General features: G+C 45.4%; 1 protein-coding gene across 1 annotated transcript in view; it reads left to right on the forward strand.

Moving 5' to 3' along the window:
* The window catches only part of LOC119405940 (nose resistant to fluoxetine protein 6), a 36,820-nt gene extending 12,414 nt beyond the window's left edge, over positions 1-24,406 (forward strand). Inside the window, exons 2-15 of the mRNA XM_037672767.2 lie at positions 1,003-1,214; positions 5,336-5,447; positions 5,746-5,830; positions 10,976-11,064; positions 11,701-11,883; positions 12,804-12,897; positions 13,803-13,889; positions 14,461-14,626; positions 15,765-15,847; positions 17,064-17,186; positions 17,757-17,877; positions 19,581-19,767; positions 20,484-20,626; positions 22,489-24,406. Of these exons, the coding sequence (XP_037528695.1) occupies positions 1,003-1,214; positions 5,336-5,447; positions 5,746-5,830; positions 10,976-11,064; positions 11,701-11,883; positions 12,804-12,897; positions 13,803-13,889; positions 14,461-14,626; positions 15,765-15,847; positions 17,064-17,186; positions 17,757-17,877; positions 19,581-19,767; positions 20,484-20,626; positions 22,489-22,749 (1,946 nt within the window). The 3' untranslated portion in view covers positions 22,750-24,406. The remainder of the gene's footprint in view (positions 1-1,002; positions 1,215-5,335; positions 5,448-5,745; positions 5,831-10,975; positions 11,065-11,700; positions 11,884-12,803; positions 12,898-13,802; positions 13,890-14,460; positions 14,627-15,764; positions 15,848-17,063; positions 17,187-17,756; positions 17,878-19,580; positions 19,768-20,483; positions 20,627-22,488) is intronic.
* Positions 24,407-25,152: the final 746 nt, after the last annotated feature.

The following is a 25,152-nucleotide window of genomic DNA, read 5'->3' on the forward strand; positions in this document are numbered from 1 at the left end:
GCATGAGCTGGGGGAAGACAACGGAGGTGACGAGCCCGTTGAGCGAAACTGCGCACGTGTAACGCAGGCCGCCTCGCTCACTAAACAATCACAGTTTATCACCCTCGGGCTAACGTGGCACCGAACTCAGCGGCAGCTTGAAACTGGCGATACCAGTGATTGCACTGTCACGGCTGCTGAACGAAAAAACGCTTTCCATCTGTATGAACCTGTAGCACTCAGGAAATATCGATGGATTGTATGCTGGGTGCGCGTCTTGGCATTTCCTACAAAGTGCCTGCTGCATATTCTGCTGTACGGCCCGGGTGTCCAATTAGACCCATCGTTGCTGTAGTGCAATGTAGCATCCATAAATTCTCACTCGCAAAGAAATAAAAATGCCCTATCTGTTCACAAAGCTCACTTTTGTCGTCGAACGAGTGCGATTCACCGTTCACGCCGATTCCGTTCATATTCTCGAAATGGAAACCGGTAAAAACGCGTGCCCGGAGAATTCCTGTAGGTGTTATTGCACCCAACAACGTAGCAATTATTGCTGGAGTTCGGCATTCCTACGAACAAAGCAACCGACACGAAACGAACTGCCCGCGAACATACCTCGCGCCGTCACAGCGGGAGCGTGGAGCAAGCAGCGGTGCAATCGCGGAGCGATGTTTTATGCTATATTATTCTTATCGTCTACCACCTGCGGCTGACTGATCGCGTTGATAACGCGGACGGAGTGTCACTCTGGTCTCTGGCCAAGCGCGAAAAGCACGAAAAGTATAGTCATCGTAAAAGGCATAGTACCTCGATTTCACCCCATTGCGAGCGCGCGAGAGCATCCCGCCAAATCTGCGCTTCTTGCCGCTAGGGACACCTTCGCTCGGGCAGCGGAGTTACGTCTGCACGGAGCCTATACTAACCAAAGCCAGTCTAGCGACGCCCGTGCATTTGCATTCGGTCTAGTTCGCCCGGGAACGGGTTAAGTAGCAATCCTAACCCACGACTCTTCTCTCGCAGTGATCGATGCGTCGGGCAAGTATCCAACCGGCCTATTCCAGGGATCGCTGTCCGATCTGGGTGCGTACGACCAGTGCATCGAGACGGTAATCCATGACGAATACGGCGGAGAGAAGGTGCGCGCCCAGTACTGCAGCGTATACATCAAACTCGGAAAGGACATGTCCTTCCTAGAACACTTGGACGATGCCCTACGCCTCTCGCACAGGAGGGTACGTGCCCTGCTTCCAGCGCATGACCTGGTGCCGGATGCTTTCATTTTCTTTTAATTATCTGCGGTGGAGACTTGAAGTGCTGCTTACTCGTACGCCATTTTACACCATCTCTGTTGATTCTTCAATTATAACGAAAGTGTGATAAAAGGAAGATTCTCGGCACTATTATGCGAAAGAGACGCAGTATCAGGCAGGTCGTTGACGCTGTATACGTAGTCATTTTAGCACGTCTCGAAAAGAGTTGCGAACGGAACATTGACTCGTGTCACACAGGTGATGTAGCTCATTAGAGGTAATTAAGGGGAAAAAACGAGCTTGTTAAGTTCAGTGCGCTACTTCACATACAAAGGCCTCTGCAGACAAAGAAAGCGAGCAAGACAGGTGCTCTACAGAAAGATGGGAAACTGAGGTTGTTGTCACATAATTGCGCGATAATTACATGATTACCAAGCACTCCACGTAAAAACGAAAAAAAAATATGAAAACGGTGACATCTGTAAAAAACGCGAGTGCGTTGTCTCGTTACGCCTTTCTTTTTTTTTTCTCTCTCGCACTCCTCCACAGTGTGACAATGTTCAACCGCAGTGAATGCAGTTACAGCTATTGCTCTGGTTCTCTTCCGGTTCACTTGCGAATCTGAGACAATGAGGATAGGGCTACGTCCGTTCGTTTAAACGGAACATGAATACATGACTGCCAAAGATAATGCGTTTCCTTTTTCTTTCCTACAAACATGTCGTGCAGAAAAGAAAACGCACCGGTTACTTTAATTCTTCTAAAAATCTACGCAATGGATCGCACAGAGAAGCACGTCATACACTATGCCTCATTCAAGATAAAAGAAGTCATGCAAATTAAAAAAAAAAACCAATTCTGACGCACTAGTACGAAGTGCCGAGCACATGCCCCGATGTGCAGTACACACAGAACAGACAGCCTGGCTTAGAAAGGAACGCTGACCTCTTCCTATTCCGCCACAAGCTGACTGTTCTTTTGGTCACGTCATCTCCGCATCGAAAACGTAGTGACACACTACAGTGACCACTTATGGACGCCACGAGACCACGCGAATGTGAAAAATGGCTTTGCCATTTCAGCAAGTACAGTGAACGTAGAAACTAGAAGAGTACACATGGCATCGCGGTCGGCGTCGCTGTGCGTTTCGAAATATTAGACACTTCGGTTAAAAAAACAAACAAACAAAAAACAGCGTTAGCCTCGACATTTGCGCCGTAATACGTGACAAAAGACCGATGTTCAGACTTAGTGACTGCTCAGATAATTCTACTTGTGTCTGAAAGTCGCCGTAAAAGCGATGAAGAATTCAGCGTAATTTTGATTTCGTAAATGTGCGGGTACCCTCAATTTATATGCGAGGCATACGTGCCATCGTAGTCCACGGCTTGCGCCGTTCTATTGTTCCGCGTGACGTTGTGAATTCGTTTCCTGGCCGCGGCGAGCGTGTGCCAAAATGTTGGCATAATTCCATTTACTTGCATCGCGCTGTATACACTCGCAATACTCTAGAACATTCGCAGAATGGAAATGTGCTCGCATGCTAGCACTTACACGCACGTCAGAAAAGCTGGAGTGGTCGACATCAAACGGAGAGAGTCCCCTAAGGCATGTTTCGTAGCCTACGTGCTATTCTGGGACGTGAGGTCACGAAACGGTGAATGCGCCACGCAGAAAAACCACACAGACACGCTGTTTTGCTTATGGACAAAAGTCCCGAAATCTGTAAAATGTCTCTACCTTCAGGTAAACCCACTGGATCAAAAGTGTGGTGGTGGCCAGACGACTGTTGCCTCACTCTCTCTCTTACCTATAGCCCTAGAGCATGTGCAAGAAGTTTCAGGATTTTGAATGAAGCTAGTTGAAGTCATTCTTTCACTGCCAAATTTTCCAGGCTTCTATTAATCTCATTCGTCTTCATCCGCTCACGCGTGGCATTGATGCGGAGACACAGCAATAAGCAGAGGTGTAGCCCCCCCCACTCTTTTTTTTTTTTTAAGGGAGAGGGAGGGCGACCGCGACGCCGTCATGGTCGAACACCGCCCCCCTCCCCCTCTAAAGCATGGAGGTTGTCTTTAAATTAGAAGTATACTTATGAATTTCTCATTCTTTATTCGCGCTCATTATTTACACATGGTATACATTCCGACAATATGCATGTCGAGAACATATTGCAGGCGGTAAATGGAGCTGCTTGAGGTTTGCGCTCAATAAAGGAGGGAGGGAGAAAAACCTCCCCCCCCCCCCTTTCGCCGTCATTGACGCCTGTTGGACCTAGCGTTAACATTAACCATAAAAAAGAAACAAAAAAGAAATCGCAGCTTTGTGTGATTGAAAATGCTCTGTTGATGCACGTTTCTCTAATAGTTGTACCGTTGCGGTTTCAGTGGCCCAGAGTGTTCATGCGTAAGTAGTACCTTGATACCATGGTGGGAACATTTCTATTCATCCTCCAGTGCCAAAGCAGCGTTGGCTAAATTGGTGCTTAGCGCTGCTGCATACGTGCAATGTAACCAAGACAATGGATGACAGATCATAGTAATTTAAACGAATAACATTTGGAGCCTTGGGATATTGTTCGCCTACGCTTTACCTGCCGGCAGTGTATAGGGTAAATCGCGAGCAGATTGTCATGAAACTCGCTGCAAAGCTGTCCGCGGGGGCCATCGATACGTTTACTCAGTGGACCAGTCGTGACAAAGCTGCACTGAACTTCCATCGACGTTGAAGGCGCTCATCACCACCTCCATACGCACTTTATCTGAGCTAAAACGAAAATCCAATACGTCCTTCCGACTGCATACACCTCAAAGGCTGCGTGGCGTTCCGCGCTATTTACCCCCCCCCCCCTCCTTTTTTTTTTCTTCTTCAATCTCTCCCTCTCTCGTTCCTTGGAAACGAACTGTCTGTAGCGGGCCGCAACCGACCGGCCTCCGCTGCTGACGCGGCCGAGTTCCTCTGCTCGGCTGAGGACACCGGTATCGCTTTGCAACCTTGGCACCGTATGAAAAAAGAAAAAGAAGAGAAAGAAAAGGGGGCACAACTGGAAGTAACGGAAAGAAATGTCCCGTAGAAAGTACAGATTCGAACAGCGTGTTACCCTGGATGAACTAGGTGACACGTGGCGGCGTCGTTTCTTGGTAGTCGTTCGCTTATTCAAAGCGATTCTCCGGAATTTCCGCTGATGCCACAAACGAACGCTTCGACGGTAAACGCGCTTCTTACGCCGCCTTTGTTTACGGGCGCATCGCGCTGATACGGACGCGGACTATACGGTCACTTCATGGGCGCCTTCTCGCCGAGACCTTGCGCCGCAGCATGCCGTAAATGGGCGAGTCTCGCTTTAGGTAGCTGTAGCAACATCCGGGGTGGTTTTCCAAAGTACGCGCAACCGCCAAACAAGCAAGTGCACATGTACTCTCGTTGCCGCAACTGTACAGTACCGTGCATGAAAACTCTATACAATATATAATTGTGTGCAGAAACCTGGTCGCGGACTTCTACATATCTAATGTGGGCGGGTGTGCTACTTACTGGCATCCATACTCCTTCGAGAATTATACACGTGTCCACCACTTCAAGTGAATTTGAGTATACCTGAAAGCGAAGTAAAGCCAACTCAGCCTACTCGATATCAAGCGCAACACTGAATCAGGGCTATCTAATCCAAATGTACGGCGCTGAGTGGGTCCCATATTTCGATGTTAAAACTGCTACGACGACAAGGGGAGAAATATCCATCTCTCTGTATGTAATTGACTGCTGCCTTCGACGCGTTTGGCGTGAAAAACGGCTGTAACTGCAGGTATTCTCGGAATTGTAAAGACGAGAAATGTGCGCACAGAATGCGCCAAGTTATGCAGAGTGCCTCAACCTTTAAGTAAAACAAGGCAGACGCTCGGGGTAATGATTAAAGCTCGAAGACATGAAAAATCCTTGAACAGAGGGTGTGCTGGCTTCAGCGACACCCTCTGTTCAACAATTTTCCTTCTGTTCAACCGTTAATTACTTCATTACTTTTTACTAAACCATAAACACATACCTAAGGAAAGCGATGGCTTATACCAACGTTTGTTTCTCTCTTTTCTTTTTTTTTATTTCAGACACCAACGTTTTCTAGGTACCAGAACGACGACATTGTACACGGCGTGAAAATCGGGCTTTGCATTGTCCAGGAATGCAAGCCAGAAGACATCGAAGCCATCGCTGGCGTCTGTAAGGAGCTTTGTTTGTTGCGCTACTTTTGTATTATAATATCTTCAGTTTTAGGCCATGCCTGGGAAGTATGCTGAGACTTTGCGATATCTCACAATGAAATCTCAGTCCATGCTGCCTTCGTAACTATATCAGTGATAATCCTAACGTCGCAGCTCCAATGGCGCGGTATTTATTATGTAGCTGGCAATACTGGCCGTTCTCACGGCCGTAGACTTCGTCCTGAAAGAGTGCCACATCGATGCCAAGAGGAGTTGGACAAAGATTGCTTTATAGTGCGGCAATTGGTCTTTTGCAGTGATCACCGGAGATACCAAGGTCACGGTGACGGACTGTGTCACGAACAAACCTACCGAAATCGACACCACGCAGGCGGCGATCATGTAAGTCTGCGCAGCTCTCACAAGGATTAACGCCAACGCGTGCGGGCTTTCCGGCGCGACTTGGAAAAACACAGAAGTCTTTTTTACACGTGTTGCATCGAGGAGGCCGTGTGAACTGGCTGGGTGTGCGGGCAACGGGCAAGAAATACATCATGGAAGGTGCTGTTTGTAACGTAGAAAATTCATTCGCGAAACCGGATGCTCATTGTATCAGACGAATGAGGAAGTTCCAACGTTCGCCATACATTCCCGTTTTTTTTTTGTTTTGCGCATCGCAGACGCATGAATAAAATTGTATAAGAGAAGGGCAATGGCTTTCAACGTGGCTATACAATAGCTTGTAGTTTAGCGGTTTACCTTTTACGGCGCTTTCTGTCACCGCGCTATGACTGAACGATGTAATATAACGCGGCCCTCTGTCTTCGCGTCAGTGATTAAGTCTACGATAGTAACGTATTTTTCAAGAAAGACAACTATTCTGCATTGATATGCTTAAAAGTTCGCTCACTTTTGTTATTAATGACACATCAAAACAGCGAATGGGGACCTCTCGGACTGTCAGAAATGATTGCAACGCAAGACTCAAAAGAAAAAAAATTAAATGTGGCGCTGTGATCAAAGGCTATAATAAAAGCGCACAATGCAAGTGCCATCCTATTCACAGCGTATACAGCTTTTTATCTCCAATGCGCTCTTCCCAGTATATGAGCACCTGAACTTCCCCATCTCTTATATGGCGATCTTTGCTTTCTCGTCATATTGTGCAAAGAGTCAACAGTGTTTGGAAATTCTTTGAAGGGTTTCACCGATTCCTAGCACAATCGTTGACACAAGCGCCCATGGTGTCCTCTCCACTGTATAGCTGTTCCTTTGCGCTACTGTGGCTGCAGTACAACGCACGCGTAGGCTGACGCACACGTAGAGAACGGTTCACATCTAAGTCCGTATACTGACCACCCCACAAATAACGATGTATCTCTAACTTATAATTAAAGTACTTTAGTGAAGTTCACTAATCCAGGGGCAATATTTAGTCCTTAAGGCGATTGCCAGCAAACGGTCGTTCGAAGAATTAAACTGGCATAGTCTGACGTCTCCCCCTCCCCCCATACAGGAGAAGGACGTGGACCTTCTCGGTGGAATTACTTGGAGAGGCTTGACACACGGACTACAGATAAAAACGTTGTGATGTCAGGCATTACCCCGCCAGGCGTTTCACGTAAGAACGAGTTCGACCACATCTATCCATAATCCATCTGCATTCAGGCTTTAAGATTCGACTACATTGCAGTGCGACATTGAAATACATCCCATAAAAATAATAAAGCGAAAAATAACTCGCCCGTCATCGTAGTATACCCCAGGGAACCCTACCTATATAGTATCTGCGCACGTGAAAGACACACCCAGGCGTAAACCGAGAAGGCCTAGTGGACACCGGCATACGCCGGACGCTTTGACGGTGACGTTCTCGGGCTTTCTGAACGGGCTACCCGCCCGTCTGACTGGCAGACACTTTGACGTAACCCGACGTCGTTGTTGATTTTTGAGCACTGCGCCCTTGACCGGCTGACACGATACGCACGCCTTTTACGTGTTGGTGCTTCGTGCGGGCATATCCCTGTCAGGTAGGCGATCTTTGCCACTTGTCCGTCGCTTGTCCCTTACGGGTGCTAATCGGCTGGACAAGGAGGAATGACGCACCTCAAATGGAAAAGGCGGTGGCGTGGCTTCGGTAGCGACCGTTCATTTCGTGATAGGGCCGCCCGTTCTCATCTTCACTCCCGAATGTACGCGTGGTTGGACTCCATTGACACCCTTCGCCGATGTCAAAAGGTTGCTGATGCTGTCACACGCTCGACGGGATAAACAAGAACCTGTTTGAAACTGTTCGCGTCGTTTTACAAATGTGTATGGAGTTGCATAAAATTAAGCTCGAGAAAAAAGAAACGATCTAGGCTAAAGCTCAGCGCAATAGTTTTAGGAAACTGCCCCGGGCTGTTTTTTTTCGCTACCCTAAGTGATTACAGTGCATTTTATTGAGTGACTGTCACCTTCAACGCTCATTAGCTCATCTATAGGTGCGCTGAGCGAATAGATAAAGATAGCAACGTCGGATGCGCAGGACTGCTTCGGAGGCACAGGATGTTGTTTCGAGCTGTTTTCAGAGATGTTGCCATTTTATAGCTGTATAGCTGGCCGCACATGGTAAAAGCGGGGCGCATGTGTAATATTTATTCCGAGAAGAGGCCCGCCGGGTGTGGCAGTGAGAATATCAAAACAAGTTAATTCCGGTATCGATGACGTCATCTCCTTTAGCTCTGGGCGCCCAGCCAGAGTGTGACGTCAGTGTACACGAGTGGTAACAACGGTGGCGGCCACATCGTGCTGTCACGGGCGGAGTCTCGTTACGTGAGAAAAAGGAGGGAAGCCCGCTTCCGACGACAGGCACCGCTGGGAATGGCCCCGGGCTCCCTATTCAGATTGCGCGGTCGAGTGTTGCCGCCGCTGCTGTCCCGTCACAGTCGGCGCTTGCATTGAGCGTTTGGCAACGGCACCGATTCTCACGCCAGGTGAAATTCATGCGAGTATAAAGGCGCTGAAGGAATAAAGAAGAACGTCACAGAGAAGAACGTTTGCGAGAAAGATCAATGCCGTTCAGACACGAGAACACGCACAATGGGTCTTGCGCGCTCTGTTCTTGTGCGTTTATGGCAAGGCGTTTTTTTTTTCTCTCTCTCTCTTTTTTTTTTTGCACTTTGTGTTCCCCCTGATTATGCGGCTGCTCGTCGGCAAGGGCGCGAGCATGCGTGTTTGCCGTCAGTTTACCACCGAGAAAGAACGTTCTCACGCACCCGAGGAGGCGGATCGCGTTTTTAAGTTTTCGCAGTAGCAGCTTGCGTTCATGTGTGTTCTACGCTAGCTACTCACCCGAGGATAAAAGAAGCCATGACTGTTAATTATACGTCAGAGGACGCACTTCACGTAAATTATAACGTACAAGGGATCTTTCGAGCTTTATTTTTTAAACATATACATAGATAAAGCTTATCTTTCATCTCATTCAATTTCTATGTTTCCTACTTAATTAATATAATACCTGGGGTTTAACGTCCCAAAACCACGATATGATTATGAGCGACGCCGTAGTGGAGGGCTCCGGAAATTTTGACCACCTGGGGTTCTTTAACGTGCACCTAAATCTAAGTACACGGACCTCTAATATTTTCGCCTCCATCGAAAATGCAGCCGCCGCGGCCGGGATTCGATCCTGCGACCTTCGGGTCAGCAGTTTCCTACTTACCTAAAGTGCATAAAATAAAATATTGTTCAGTGTTACAGAAATCCTTTTTAACTGCCAAAGATTCCTAGCAGTTCCCTCCCCTTCACGACTCCCTTAGTAGCACTTTTTAATGAGCACTTCTTTCGCTCTGTAACATATGCGAAATGTAGTGAAAACGCTACACTGCCATTAGTGCATGCATTCGGCTCACTCTGCCGATGGATGCCTGCGGCGATAACGCTACACATACACCGTTTACCAATAGGCTTGCACAAGACGATGCAATCAACAGGTGTATATGGTTTAGGTATTTGTTTTGCGTACTGCGTGACTTGATACACATCTGAAGGTATGCGAACTCCAAACTGATTACCTCAAGGAAAATGGTGTTGTTTGCACGTTCCGTTACCTAATATGTGCAATTACGTAAGCTCGACCTTTTTTTATATAAATTCCTAAAGAAAAGGATACTAATCTTATCACTTACCGATCGAAATCCTGCGGAAGCAGCAGCTGCCGCATACACGGTGCCGTATTGGGACAATCAGATAGATCAGATAGATCGAAAAGGCACGAGCACGTTTGCGCGGTAAGCAAACCGCCAATGGCATTACGAGATGATAGTCAAGGTAAGCGGCTAAGCGAGGATCAGATTAGGTATTACGAAATGTCGAAGGCCACGCGATTCTAGTTAATCCGATTTCCTTGCGAGTATAGAAATAGAAATCCAGCTTGTGGCAGTGTACAACGCTCGGTTGTCGCTTTTCGATCTCTGCACGTGCTAGGGTCGAGAGATAACCAAGGCCGAGAAGTGCTCAAACAAGGTCCGCGATGGTTAAGTTGAAAGTGAAAGTGATACCACATATACGATGGTTCTGCTGTACTAAATTATCGCATCACCGTCCTTCGATATTTAAAACGGATATGTTACGTAAGTGCCAATGGCCGAACACACAGCGCTACGACTGATAAAAAGGTTATCTCGAGCTGTTTGGCATTGGAATGCGGATACATGCATGCGCTATTAAAAATGACTGTGACGACAGCAGGACATAGAAGTCAGTTGAAAGGAGAAGGAATAGAAGGACATGAAATTCAGAGGCATGGTGGGCAGCTCTATGAATATGTCTGTTAATTCAGGATCATTTTTTTTTCACTCCTGAAACAGGGTAATATAAAAACGAAACTCTAAAGTGAAAGGAACGATTGTAGTTGTAACAACTGAACTTTCACGGCTTTGACAAACTCGCAGAATCGCACCAAGTACATACTTGCACAGGACAAAGGCCGTTTATGCTCACGGTCAGAAATTTTGTGTCGATCATGCAACTAGTTGCAGTAGATACTTAGGCTTGTTGCCCTTCCTTATATGACTACACAACGTTTTGACAGCTCGTGTGATCATCTCGGTTCAATTTAATTTTAAATGTTTGCTGGTGGTTGCATTTCACAACCTCATTTTGACTTATGATTTATTCAAGCAAGGAGCGAAAATTACCATTTGTAAATCAGCGACCATACCTCCTCAATTTACTTCACTTGTGAGGCAGCAAACTCGAGTCAAGCTAATTGAAAAAATTTTGCAAGCAGATACGAGTACGCAGCTGTCGATCTCGCTCACGTCGCATCTTTCTTAGCCTTTCGCAGCACAAAACTGAAACACAGATGAGTACTAACTAGAAATGACGTTGCGGGTCGAAAAGTTTTTAGCATGGTGCTTTCGAATGCAATGCGGAATGTGCTGTCTAAATTTTTGCCATTATGCAAGTAATTAATCTGTCGAATGGAGTTCTTACCGGAGAAAAAAAATATTTATTGACAATTGTTTGCATTTTCTTTCTCTTCGTTTCTGGCCTCCGCAGTGGCGTCCTGGGAGTGATTGCATTTTTCATGGCAGCGAGCACAGCAATCGACATCTACCTGAACAACACACGTGGAGATGAACCAAGAGGTAAGGACGCTAGTAACTGAATAAAATGTTTCGCCACTGCTTGCAAGCAGTGGACACTTGGATAATTCATTGCCTCGCATCTACAATTATTTGAAAGCGAAGCGTTTAAAATAAAGTCAGATTGAATCGCACATTTCGGAAAATTATAGACTATACATTTTGACAATAACGGAAAGTGCGACTTGTAACTCTTGAAGACTTTGTTACCAAAAGGGGCTGAAATAGCGAGAAAGCAACTTAAAGCGAAAAGGCCTCAACCACCGCTAAACATAGCATTGTAAGCCAGCCACGAGATGGTGACCGCTACTAGATTTAGAAATCTTATATTGTCTTACTATGTATTCTCTCATTAACCGGTTGCCTGCCACACTCGGGCACACCCTTCCAAAAATGCGGCAACCGCTAGCAAGGAGGTCATTAATGGTAGGAGAGGAGGCATCGTTTCGCAATCTTGGCCCCATATTCACAAAACGTTCTTATACTAGAATTGTTCGTAAGCGAAAGTTTCAGCCAGTCCTGATGCCGCGTGCTTGCCAAGGGCAATCACTTACGAGCTGAAAGTTTTGTGAATTCTGTCCCTGTATACCTGAGTGTACGCAGGCTCGTGATATAATCCGCGCTCTCTGTTCGTTTCAGGAACGGCGCTCACTGCACTGACGAGCTTCTCCATAGTGGCCAACTCGAAGATGCTGGTGAAGGTGACCGACGACAAGCAGTCGGACGCGTACAAGCTGCGGTTTCTGCACGGCATGCGCTTCTTCAGCATCGGCTGGGTCGTACTCGGCCACTCGTACAGCACATTCAACTTTACCAACATGGGTGAGCGCCACCTTCCATTCGCTAGCTGCTGAATTCGCCAACGCTGCCCAGAGAACTTTTTAGAAAAAAAATAGTGACCATAAGTTTTTTGAACCTTCATGAAAGAGCGTGAGAAAAGAAAGCAAGAAGGTGGTGACGTTAGCCAGAAAAGTGTCATAGTTGGGCTACTCTACGCTGGGGGAAGGGAATAGAGAAGACAGAGAGCGCGGATACGCGCGGACTGCAACGCGCAGACAAAGACACTCGCACAAGGCAACCGTTTTTGACTTCAAAAAATAAAGATTGGTGCTTGAATTAGCTGCTTCTATATAAGGTCGGGGTTGAGCTCGCTCCGCCATCTGCGGTGTCTGAAGTCATTCAGAATGAGTGGCCGTATATGGAACAGCGCTAAACACTCCAGTTCGTCTATGTTTCCAGCATGTCTGAACTGTGTGCTATACCATCTATGTACTGTTCTCTCCTATCTCCCTCCCCTAGTGCGGAGTGGCTAACAAGGATGAGACTTGGTTAACAGTTACCTGCCTCTTCCTTATGTCCCTCTCTACTTCTCTTTCTATGGCTATGAATTTTATGCAAATAAGACCGTGCTGCGCTGCGTAGTCTCTCTGGGAAAACTTTAGTTGTGCATGTAACACTTGCAACCATGCCCTGACAGATTACGTTTACACGATTACGCATACAGCGCCCCATAGCTCCTTGGATTAGCCTCGGTTATTTTTGTTTAGCGGAGACAGACTGTTGTCAATATACGAAAAAAAAAAAAAACACGCGCAAGTGTGACCACGTGTTTTCTATGCCAGTGCACATGATTCTCAGGCGAGAATATGTTTTGTTCGAGAGTACGAGTCTTATCACATTTCCATGACAATCCCAATCAGTGTAAAATACTAATAAGACCCCAATTATTTTCTTTGACGCAGCCCGCCTTGTGAACGCTCTTCATTACGGAGATAACATCATGTTCTGTTTCATCATGGCCGGCTATCTCAGTGTGGACACCTTCTTGTTCCTAGCGTAAGTATATACCCCACCTGTTACACAACTTAAACACCCGCCTGTCCTCTAAACATTTCTTTCGTTGATGTAATCAACGTTTGGCAGTTACTTTCTCACTAATTTATCGGAAACTTTCGCCGTGTTTTCTTCGTACTTTCGTTGCGCAGTATCCGTAAGATGTCGCTCACATTGAAGCGGCGTTTAGGGTACATATGGGGAAAAAGCAAATTAGAGATCGATAAAAATGGAGGCATTGCAGGCCTGGTTAACAGCACAACGTAGAGATAGAGGTTTTAAGGGAGAGTGAAACAACAAGGAGATACAAGCGAACTGGAGGACTGCTATGCATGTGCATAATGTTCGAATAGTTCAATCAGCCTAGGTGACTACTTGTCACCGCTCCGTCGTTTCGAAGAGGATGCCACTATCATTCTTACATCGGCCGCTCAAAATGAGCCGATACGCACTGAATATTGTTTTTGCTCGTGCCCGTCGAAAATAGATATCAGATGATAGTTCAGCGACGTTCGTGTCTGTCTTCGCTTTGTCGCATGTTCTCAGTTCCGCATTTTAAACTGCCTGTTCAGTACCCTCGAGTGCCATGGCATAAGGGCATCCAAACTAAAATTTTTCCCCTACTGTCATTTCTCCGTTCAAGCCCATGAAGGATGGTGGCGCTTCTTTATCGTACACTCTACAGTGTTGGATTGCCCGTAAGAACCGGAATATTAAAGACGACAAGCTTGAGAGGCGGCCGCTTAAGACGTTTTGTGAACTCTACCTATGCCACTAGAGCTTTCATCGGTAATATATTACGTTACGTTTTCTAATAAAATGATTAGAAAACAGCTCTGTTAAAAGGTGCCTAGGTGTTTTATAATCAGGTGTCTGATTTCTTTTTGTTTTCTTTCCACGCTGCACAGTGGTTACCTGTTGACATACAACTTACTGAGGGAACGTTCCAACGCCCTGTTTGGCAGCATCATTGCCGTTATCAGAAGATACATCAGGTAAATGCATCGCGTGGTTCACCTCGCCACAAGTGCGCATCCCAAAATCAGGTTGCTTAATGTGTCTGCATTTATAAGTCCAAGTTGATACGATGAGGATCAGACTTCACACGGCATTCGTGCCGTTAACCGCTCGTGCTTGTCATCGAATTAGGAAAATCTCGCCGAAGCTTCGGCGAGTTGTTCCATCGGAGGTACTTTGCTGTGACACTCTAGCGTTTGTTAAATCGAAATTGTTTAAAGCGCGAACACGGCTGTCAGCTGCGTTTAGGTACATAAAAAGCACACAAAAACGTATTCCGTGTGATTCGCTCAAAGAAGAACTTGGTAGAAAATTTTTCATACCGGTGCATAGTGAAATAACCCGAAAGTGCCTGAGGGAAGAAATTCGAACGAGGACCCTCCGACACAACAATAATGTTTTCAAGCAAGACAAACAGAGAAAAGTCAGTTTGCAATTGCAGACACGTGACTTGTAATTTGCGAACTCGTTCAACATGGCCCTTTACCATTTTCGTATAGAAAATATATATTTTTTCTAACTTTGTTCATATTTTTTTCTCTTTTTCAGAGGAACCATACCCATCGCTTTTTGTATTATGTGCACTTTCCTTGCGCCGCTCATTTTCAAAGGTCCCACCACGCCGACATTGTATAAGTACTTTTATAAGGAAATCCACACACAATATTGGGCACTCTTGCTTCAGATTAGGAACTTCACCGGAAAGCTCCACATCGTAAGTTTCTTTCTTCTTTTTTTATGTTAGTAGACTTCTTTACAGGGTTATCTTCTTTTTATTGCTGCAACATAACAGGTGGCGTATATAGAAAGGCGATAGTTAATATTCTGTTTGATAGATATATTTCGAAACCGCATGCGTGGAAGTGCTGACAATCGGGTATACGAAGACGCGCATGAAATTGAGAAAGCAAGAGTTGTGACAAGCGTGCTTTTATGCCACATGATTGTGTAATATATATGGGCGAAATCTGAAAGATGAGCAGGTATTAGCAAAGTTCTCCTCTTCAATAAATTGTTCTACTGTTGAATAAACGCATGTCGAGGTTAAGCGAAGCTACGAAACGTAAGACCAATTATAAGGTATTCTTCTACAGTTTGAAACGCTATAGAAAAAACCCGAATTATTTCAATTTGCACAAAAAATTGTCGTCCGTAGTTTTTCGTCTACAGGTGAGGAACGGGAGAATTATGGTCCCCCTGATAGCCCACTGCAACGTGAAAAAAATTCAATAACGCCTCGATCGACTTCCGGCACGACGACTATTTGACACGCCTTGTTTTTGTTTCCGCCCTTTTTTTTCGTCTAGTCTAGAGTAGGAGACCAGAAGTTTCTCTCCCAATTAACCTCTCTACCTCTCCCTCATCTGTCTCTATCACTCCCCCTTGTCTGTATTTATTCGGCACATATAACAACGTATCTCCCACCCCCCTCCCCCCATAATTTACTGTTATCTAAGCGTCATTTGTTAAAGAATAAAGGCCCCGCCACGGTGGTCTAGTGGTTATGGCGCTCGACTGCTGACCCGAAGGTCGCGGGATCGAATCCCGGCCGCGGCGGCTGCATTTTCGGTGGAGGCGAAAATGTCTGAGGCCCGTGTACTTAGATTTAGGTGCACGTTAAAGAACCCCAGGTGGTCGAAATTTCCGGAGCCCTCCACTACGGCGTCTCTCATAATCATATCGTGGTTTTGGGACGTTAAACCCCAGATATTATTATTATTATTAAAGAATAAAGAAGCTTATATAGCAGGGTCAGGTGGTCGCTCCATTTTGTAAGATTCTCAAAGTCTATCACGGAAGCCGAGCCATCATTGCGTTGATGTAACTAATTTTGACTGTGATTCTTTCGACAGGGGATGTACGGTCACCTGTGGTACATGTCGACGGATTTCCAGCTGTTCGTGATCTCAGTTATAGTCATCCAGTTCTTCAAGAAGTGAGTGTTTCAGCGACACTGTGTTTCTGAACTTGCGGAACGTCCGTTTGACTTTGATTCTATGAAATAGAAAGAACAACACCAAGAAAGGCAGGGGACTAATATACTGAAAGAGAGATAGAAGGAAATGACGTAAGATTAGCTAAGTGGCTCCTGGTTTCCTGCAGTACATTGGAGGAAGGAGAAATTAGTAAATAGATAAAAGACAACGATAAGAGCCGATGCGCATGCGTGCAAATGCGCACAATATCTTTCAGCGTGCAACCAAAAGACACTGCACAGACAGTCGGCCGAGAAGGTGTACGAGTTTCGTAATAACTTTCTCTAAAAGAGAGCTCAAGCCTGGGTTATGGCGTGTTTTTGCGCTTGTTATCCTTGCGATCAGACAAACGTACATATCTTCTGCCACTGCTCCCCCACCCCTTTTTTTTTACAACAGCAGATACGTTCGATGTCACGTAGAGGCGGCTACAAACATATATAGAGCAACACGAGTTGGTCGAAAATTGTAAATTGAATTACTTATCACGTATAAATTAATAGGTCACAGTATATGTCTCAGGCTTCTCTGGAATTCAGTATATCTTTTTTTTTTTCGCAGATCTTTTGTCTTGTAAGCCTTTGTGGCTGACTACTCACCAAAGAAGGCCAATATACTATTAATTACGCTTTTATGTAACGAATTAATTTGTAACAATAACTATCGCACATAGATTCATGTATGGAGTGACGTTTACTCTATTCAATATCGTTGCTAGCTGGATAACTGTACATCAAAATAAAGTTTCGGTGCTTAACTTGTAAAGAAAAAATAAATGAAATAGAACCAGGGGTGTGCAATAACCATCGAACAGATAGTAATACGTAGTTTAAAAAAATAAAGCTCACGAATAACGACGCAAATGAAGACATATGAGTGAATCACCCTTAAGTATGATACCAAAAGCAAGTTTATTCGTATCAAATTTTATTTGCTACAAAAAAAAGGCCAACGGCTGTTGAGAAACTTTTCTTGTTCATAGGGAATCGGACAGAGCTCTTAACCAGTGGTCTTTTCCTGGAAGATAGTAGTTTCGCGCAAGACAATCATTAGCCTAAATTTTGAAAACTACAATTGCTACATACAGCAATATGACTACCAGCAAGCGTCTGACCGTGCTGTAACCGCAGTGGCCGTTTCTTACGCGTGCCTAACGTGAACCATTTCTTGTTGCAGAAAAATATGGACGACGATCATTGTGTTTGGAACCCTTTCCCTCATTGCCTGCTCGATTTCTGCCTGGCAAGTTTCTAACACCATCTACACGCCCTTCGTTCTTCCTATGGCGGACAACTTCACGTAAGACCACTTTCTTTTCCTTCCATATAACTTTACAAACTGAGCTTGGCTAATTGTACAATTAATCTGTATAAAAAATCTAGTGTGACTTTCTCCATACAACAGCCTATAGGCACTTATAGAAAGTTCGGCATTTGATTACACCTTCGCCTAATTTAGCTGAGAAACCCTTTACGTGCTATACTCATAGTGACAACAGAGGAAATGCTGAAATGAGGTGTAACTACCGGAATTGGTAGCACGATTGTAATTGTGCACATATTTTCAAACGTACTTTGCATTCTTGCTCTGAGATTTCGTTTTCGTTTTTCTTCTCCTAGAGCTAAAATTCTCAGTTTTAGCTTTTTTTTTTTACGGTATGTTGTGTATTTTGCAACTACATAAGTAGTATATAATGGTTGAAGTATAACATCGCAAAGCAGATTCTTGACCTATGGAGGACGCCGCAGTCGACGATTACGGAGTAATTACGACAACGTCAGCCCTTGAACGCGTATCGAAGCGGTCTCAGTACGCGGGCGTTATTGTCAAAGCCTTCAACACACTGTTGTCTTTGTCTTGCGCTTGCAGGATCATGACCGGGACGTTGAACAAGTTTTACACTCACCCGTCATATCACGGCGTCGCCTTTTTCTTCGGTGCGATGACGCAGCTGTTCCTGTACAGATATCCCTCGATTAAAATCAGCAAGGTGAGAACGAGATTGCTCGTCTTTGGTTATGAATGCTGGTGCTTTTTACGCTCATACAATTACACTAATTGACGAAGCCTTCGATCTTTTAAGGCATATAGGTGCAGTACAAGGAACACAATAAATAAGCTTATAAGCTAGAACAAGGAAATAATGGAACCGTTTACTACGTTATGCATGAATGAGTAAACAACTTAATTCAACATGGTGCTATTTGGGACCGCTGATGTTCCATTGGCATGCACATTACGTAGCGCGTTACACAAGGAAGAATGAGTGCATCGTACGCTACTTCCGCATGTCATTGTCCGTAATACGCTGCGTACACCGTGAATTTCATAGATTGAATTAAATAAGTCAACTGAAGTACTATTCTCGAGATTAGGCACAACGTGCCTCTAAAACTCGTTTTAGTTTCCGCTTTTTGCCTTCAATGAAGGCCCAATCTCAAACGCTAATTAACAGCTGAGGTCGCAGGAAGCATTTTACTCGAGTGCATAGTGTGTACGGAGGGTGCTATTCGACTGCCATAGCTGTCGTTAGGTACACAACGAAAAACAGTGCCCCGCTGTCCTGAGAGGGAGTGCCCGTTAATCGAGGGTAGCGAAGCGCTTGTGGCGTATATATATAGCAAACCAAAATGTAGCGTGGCGCTGAATAGGGACATGTCATGAGTTTGTGTGAACTGTCACATTTTATCAACACGGGCTACAATGTAGATTCTCACTACCGCTCAAAAATTGTCTGTGACTGCCGTCTAAACGGCCAGCTAAACTTAGAAATCAGGAAGAACGACTGCACGACTGTGTGAAACTATGGCTACGGGAAAGAACTAAAGTGATTTTAACGCGAACCCTCTTGCCAGCTAAACAAGCGACAGAGAGGGAGAGAGAAAGTAGTGAGGAGAGCGATGGAAGGTATGAACCAGCATGAGTTAAAGGGACACTAAAGTAAAAAAAAAATTATGGCAGAGTAAAATATCAACGCTTAGAACCTCTAAAACGTCGATGTTATGCACAGATGGGCTTTACTAATCGATAAATTAACGCAAGTGTAAAACACGCCACCAGTGGGACATTCTAAAACAAGAGCTCGATGGCGTAGAACGTCCTCAGTACAATTAATCACTGGTGCTCAAACTACTCATGATGGAAAAGAACATTGCGGTGCATTACGAAACGAAATAAAATGCAACTTGTGCGTTTCAGTTTGATTCGTGTAAAAAAGATCTTCTTGACGTTATCCTTTGGGAGGACGCAAGTTCCGCTTTCAAGTTGTGCTACGTCACGCTGCCGTTCTCGTAGGCGGGCTGTTTGAATTGCGCAAACGATATGCGGAGCACTAAAACGTAATTTTCTTTCAAACTAAGCATTTCCTTGGCCTGAAACAAGCACTATGAGGTTTCTAGGACACTTTTTAGACATTCCACGTCGACTTAATATTTGCTCTTACTGTCCCTTTAAGTATCATTTTTGGTTGCTTGATAAGAAATACTATTTTGTGCGCTCCGCGAGTTCTCAGTCAAGGGTCTGGGCGCTCAACGAAGATTATTTTCTTGACAAAAACAAAAGACAGTGCGCACTAAATGCTGGTAGCAGTAAAAGAAGGACATTGGTGCGAAATGTTTGATTTCAAAACTGGCAAACTGTGCGAAGACGTCAACAATGAACTATGAGCTGTTACCTTGGACAATGTGTTTTCAGATGCTCCAGGCGGGTATGTGGCTGATGAGCGCGGCGTGTGGTCTCACCGCCATCCTGATCATGTACGACTGGAACCGCGGCGAGCACCCACCCGAGTGGGCCAAGCTGTCGTTTGCCTTCTCCGAGAGGCTCCTCTGGTCCGTCTGGCTCGCCTGGCTCACCTTCGCCTGCTCCACTGGACGGGGTGGTGAGTACTCGAATTCGTGTATTGTAATGTGCGTCAAATGTTGGGGGTGGGAGTAGATGTAGCTGCAGTGGAACCAAATTCCATTGTAACTGGGTGTCGGCCTCTAGTTGTCTTTTTGTATTGATTACTACGGTTGGTCTGGGAAGAACTTTGCCTGGGCGTGCGCTCGAAAGGACGCGATTTTGCAGATTGATAAAACCATAAGTAGATCGCTATTATAGTGGCGGTCAGGCAGTGGTTATAAAGTTGCGTTGCTTAGCACGCGGCCACAGGTTCGATTCCTGGCCGCGGTGAGAGCATTTAGATGGGGATTTCCCACTACGGTGTTCCATATCGTCCGCGCGTAGCGCGATCTGTCCAGTGAGAGTGAAGCTACATTTCTCATTAAAGATCCTTCTCTGATAGGAACTCGCATTCACTTAAAGCGTTATTTCGATAAAATTCACCATAAGTGCGGATTCCGACCAATCGTGATGCTTGATGTGAGTTGGCGACACGATACGTTATGTTTGATAAAATTAGGTGAATGAGACCTGATAATGACAAACAACAGTTAGTACTGTTTGTCATTGGCAGGTCGCTTGGCGCTTTAGACTCAAGATCTTGCAGATTTTGACCCAATATCACTTTCTTAACGGTGCTTAACTAGCTAAGCCGACGACAGCTTGTACCGATTGCGTTATATCATAACCTGTTTATCTTCTCATATCGCCCAGGCTTCATCTCCAAGTGGCTATCGTGGAGCGCATTCGTTCCCTTCAGCCGGCTCTCATTCGGCGTATACCTGCTGCACGTGCCGTACTACTTCATCCGGTTGAATGTCACCAGGGAGAGGATATTCTTCTCTCACTACACCATGGTGAGTGGTCACAATAGCCGTCGCACATGCGTGAAAGCTGACTCAGAACAGCGCTACTTTAGAAATGTTAACTGCCCCAAACGCAACGCACGTCCTTGTGAAGCGAGGCTTTGACGAAGCCCTCGCTTAACAACGGAACCGTTTTTCACATACTACGTACAGTCGCCCAAATCTTTAACTAGCGTGCGCGAGCGGCAATTTTTTTTTCTGTCTATCTTCGCCATATCATTAAAAAAAGTTCCAAAAAGGGTGAGGGCAAGTGCATGCCCACAAAGCACATGCCCACAAAACAATTTTCTGCAACTGCGTTCCATCATATGGCGCTGACACACAGAAAAGTCGCCGCTGTGCACGCTAGTTCAAAGATATGGGCGGCTGTACGCCATATGTCAAAGACCAATCTTAGCCTATATGCCTTCAGTTGGGTTGAAGTAAACATTTAACCAATCAGGATTCCATCCATTATCCCTTTCAGCCACGGTATCCCCACATAGAGATGCAACATATTTCTGAATGTTTTAACTAATGAGGACAAAACGATCTTAAACATAGCGCTGAACGTAAACGTAAGCTCCTGCTAACCAAAAAGAGTCACATAAGCCACTGCCGTATAGAGAGTAATGCAGAACAAATTCAATTAAGAAGTGTTCTACCACGTTTGACGAGAAGTATGACGAGTTTCTCTGCGTCGCTGCGGTTAATATTGTTATTTCTTGCATAACAAAGCTGCTAATTGAATAATAATTGCAAAATGCTTTTGTAAAGCGTGTTACACACTCTGTAACACTCGAAAGGCGAAAGCCTGCTGCATACTTAGTAATGCATGAAGTTATACAAACGGGGACCGGACTTCTTGCAAGACAAAACGAGCCGCAGTGCGGAAGACACTCACCAAATTACCTTGACGTTCTCAGTCGATTGTAATGTCCCCCCCCTCCCCTTGAAGATTTCTGCACTTAACGTGGCGTTGCACTACATCCGGGATCAGCCCACCTTTCACCGAACGACGATGTCACGTCATGGCGTCATCATGACACAACGTCAGAGATTTCATGCCGTCACATAATGACGTCATGACATGCCGCTCCTTCTCCATAGCCGCTCGTTCCAAGAAGGTCACGCGGGTTTTTGTACCACTGTACGACTTCTTCGCCTCCTGCGCAACGAGACGCTTAAGGCTTTCGCCTTAAAATTTAGTTCTTTTCACTATGTAGCACATATATTCGTCATCAATTCATTTTGTATATAACTGTAAATGGACTATATATGAACTCTGCCTTGCTAATCTTTTACGTATTTTTTTTCTTTTCGTTGCTGTGACTTTACCATATACTATCATCTGTGAAAAGGAGTAGCCGGCGCTAGACAAAAGTGCCAAAATCTCCTGAACACTATCTAATTAAAAAAAAAAACAAAGATAAGAAAACTGGCTGTAGTAGTCTAAATATTATGTTCCAAGTGCCACAATTTTCTCTGGTAGCCTTGCCCGATACCTTAAAGAAAATTAATCAGTCTGGAGGCCTTACGAACACTGCATCATAATTTGCGACCGACGGAGTCCTCTCAATTACCTATCGAAGTAACCGACTGATGAGTGGCAGCCATGGGTCCGGAAAGGATGCGTCAAGGGATCTTCGGCTTCTTTTTCGACCTTCTTAACTTCTTTATGTAACCAAGAAATAGTTTGCTCGGTCACGGTGACTTACAGAGGTAATGACGTATCCTGTACAATACGAAAAGAAAAATGAAAGGTGTGATTGGCTCATGCACACGTATAAAAACATAGCACAGAGAAAGAAAACAAAAAAAGGAACGGTGAGACAGTGAGCCCAACTGACGTGTACTCCCTGTCGACATTACAGGTGACCCAGTACTTCGGCGCGCTGGTGGCCAGCTACCTGCTCAGCTACGTCCTATTTGTGGCCTGCGAGGCACCCACAGGCCGCATCGAGAAGCTCCTGCTCATGCCTAAGCGACGGCCACAGCTGCACGACGACAAGAGCACCGTGCCTTACGTGGAGGACAAGAGTGGCATGCTCAATCCGCCGATGTTGTACAAGCCCAAGGCGGAAACGGCCACCAACGGCAGTGCGGCGCCTCCCGGCCAGTCGAGTTACCTTTGAGCATAGGCTGCGTACTCGACGCCGCTTCACTGTATTTATCATCCCCCGGCCGGCCCCTCCTCGACTCGCTGAGCGCGTGTGGTGTTCGTGCACCAAATGTGTTGGACGTCCGAAGGCTCGGTCGCGTATATGCATAGAGGTCACTACTGTGATTGAAGGAGATTTAAAAAAAAAGATGACGGTAGGTGTTTGTGTTTCGGGCAGAAAGGACCTGGCAAAGGAATTTCATTAATTGTTCAATAGCGAGGGAAAGCACAGTAGGAAAAAAAATCCTTTTGGACTGAACGTTTGGTTAACGCGCTCATCTTCCTACTATGTCCTTCTTTACGTCAAGTATGTCAAGATCCGCTCACTTTGTCGCCTTTGTAACTCTTAATTCGCACCACAAGTTTCTGCTCCCGGAACATCTTCGGAGAACCTGTTAGGTGCCTTCCCACTGTAATTTCACGTGGTGGCGATCGTCGGCTAAGCCTGCATTGTCAGTACAAATGACGACCTTAAGGCACAATGCCGCGATAGAACGCTGATGTGAAGGGATCTATCCTTTGTTTCTCACTTCTCTCCCTCACTCCTTTGAAATAGAAACCTATATCACAAGGTTTTCCGCGGGACATTGTGTGTACCAGAAAATGCAGTGTCACCGCATACCGCGTTTTTGCGGCAATACACTCAAACCGAAGTGTCACCACAACCTGAGTGTTGTAGCAGGGATGACGGGAAGCAATTTTCACATTTAGTTATGTTCCAAGAGCGTGAAAACCTTAAGCATTAAAAACAATACAAGCTGCAACTTTTCTGTGCTGGAGCTGTGACAAAGCGCGAGATGTGTGAATCTTGACTGACAACAAGTCATTATACTATTTTTTTTTCATTTCATCTTCATTTCGAAGGTGTAATGTGATAAAACGGTCTGTTTTCCTATGAGTACAGTGACATCGCTCTAAGATCAGAGTGACAATAGTGATACAAATGACAACGAGAGCCACATATTCTTTGTTGAATAATGCGTGCTCTTGAAGAACAATTATGAACCAATTGAGGCCAAGTTCCTTAAAAAAAGATAATCCAGAACGACGACGATGATCACAGGCCCGGTGGGGTATGCGCTAAAAGTTCACAGATGGGACTGTCCACTTCAGCGCGCGTTGATTGGATAGAGCTCGAGAGCCGGCGGACCAGCGCCAAGCGCCTCTGTCGGCCTTCGAGTCCTGTCGAATCATTGTGGGATATCACAAGCTAATATGGAGAGTCTACTTAGTGTACTGTTCCAGAATGACACCCCTGGTGCCACCTCAGTCGCTGTTTTACTGTGAAATCGAACAACAGGGAACCTTGTGTATTATTTGCGTGTTTTCACGGGAAACATCGCTGTTTAGGTTTTCTTTCCTGCTCTTCGGCACACTCTCTTCAACATTACTTTTGTAGTCTTGAAGGACGGAAGCGCGATAAAGGGCGGGCTAACCACTTAATGCTCAAGAATTATGTCGCCAAAAATGTAGGCGACAGTTCATTCGGGTTGTATATATTCGTGATCGCAGCTGCCATATCTATCCTATGGCCATCTCGCGTTCACCAACGCTAGTTCATATTTTCAGCTGTGTTATATGCATAGTGTATTATTGTTCACCTCCAGTTTTTTGCGTGGTATATGTTTATGTACCAATGTTCACGATGTTGTTGTCAAATAAAGTGCTGTTTGTAACATTTGTGCGTGTTTGCTAATGAGTCTTTCCTTTGTTGAGTAAATGCCTCGCGGTGCTAGGGATTGCGAAGTATACGGTATCTAGTATGTTAATAGTATGTTAACAACTACGCTGTTGACGATGCTCTTATGAATGTTGGAGTTAAATGACCGTGATGAATTTATGCAACTTCCACGGTTAACTTTTGCAAATAGGGTGCACACTTCGGGACTGATACGTCTGGTACATGTAGTGGCCGTCAACAAAAACCGAGCTCTGATAACTCAGCATTGCTATTCCCTCCGAAGAGGCTTGTGCTAGCCAAGTGCATACGCCTTGCAAACACATGCTGTCAATTTCTTCGCCCCACATTCTCCTCCTAAAGGGCAGGGATAAACATGTCACAGAGTTAGAGTAGGTCCAACGTTATGAACACAGACGAATACACTTATTCGGAGCAAAGTTTAAATGCTAGCGTTTCATCTAGCTCGCCCGTACCCACTGAGAATATACCCACTACATCAAGTGATTGGTGAAATTTACCATTATTTGCTAAACGTTCCCAGTCGTCGAATAGATCGGTATCTTCACGAAGTTTCAGAACGAGGCGAAACGCTGCGATCCTAAACATGTAAGCGTCTACACGGGTAGTCTGAGTGCTCCACTGGAACCACTTTAAGTCCGCTAAGGGATAGTCTTGCATACTTCCACGAATTCTCGA

This window comes from Rhipicephalus sanguineus, chromosome 1 (genome assembly GCF_013339695.2).
Source record: "Rhipicephalus sanguineus isolate Rsan-2018 chromosome 1, BIME_Rsan_1.4, whole genome shotgun sequence".
Classification (NCBI taxonomy): domain Eukaryota; kingdom Metazoa; phylum Arthropoda; class Arachnida; order Ixodida; family Ixodidae; genus Rhipicephalus; species Rhipicephalus sanguineus.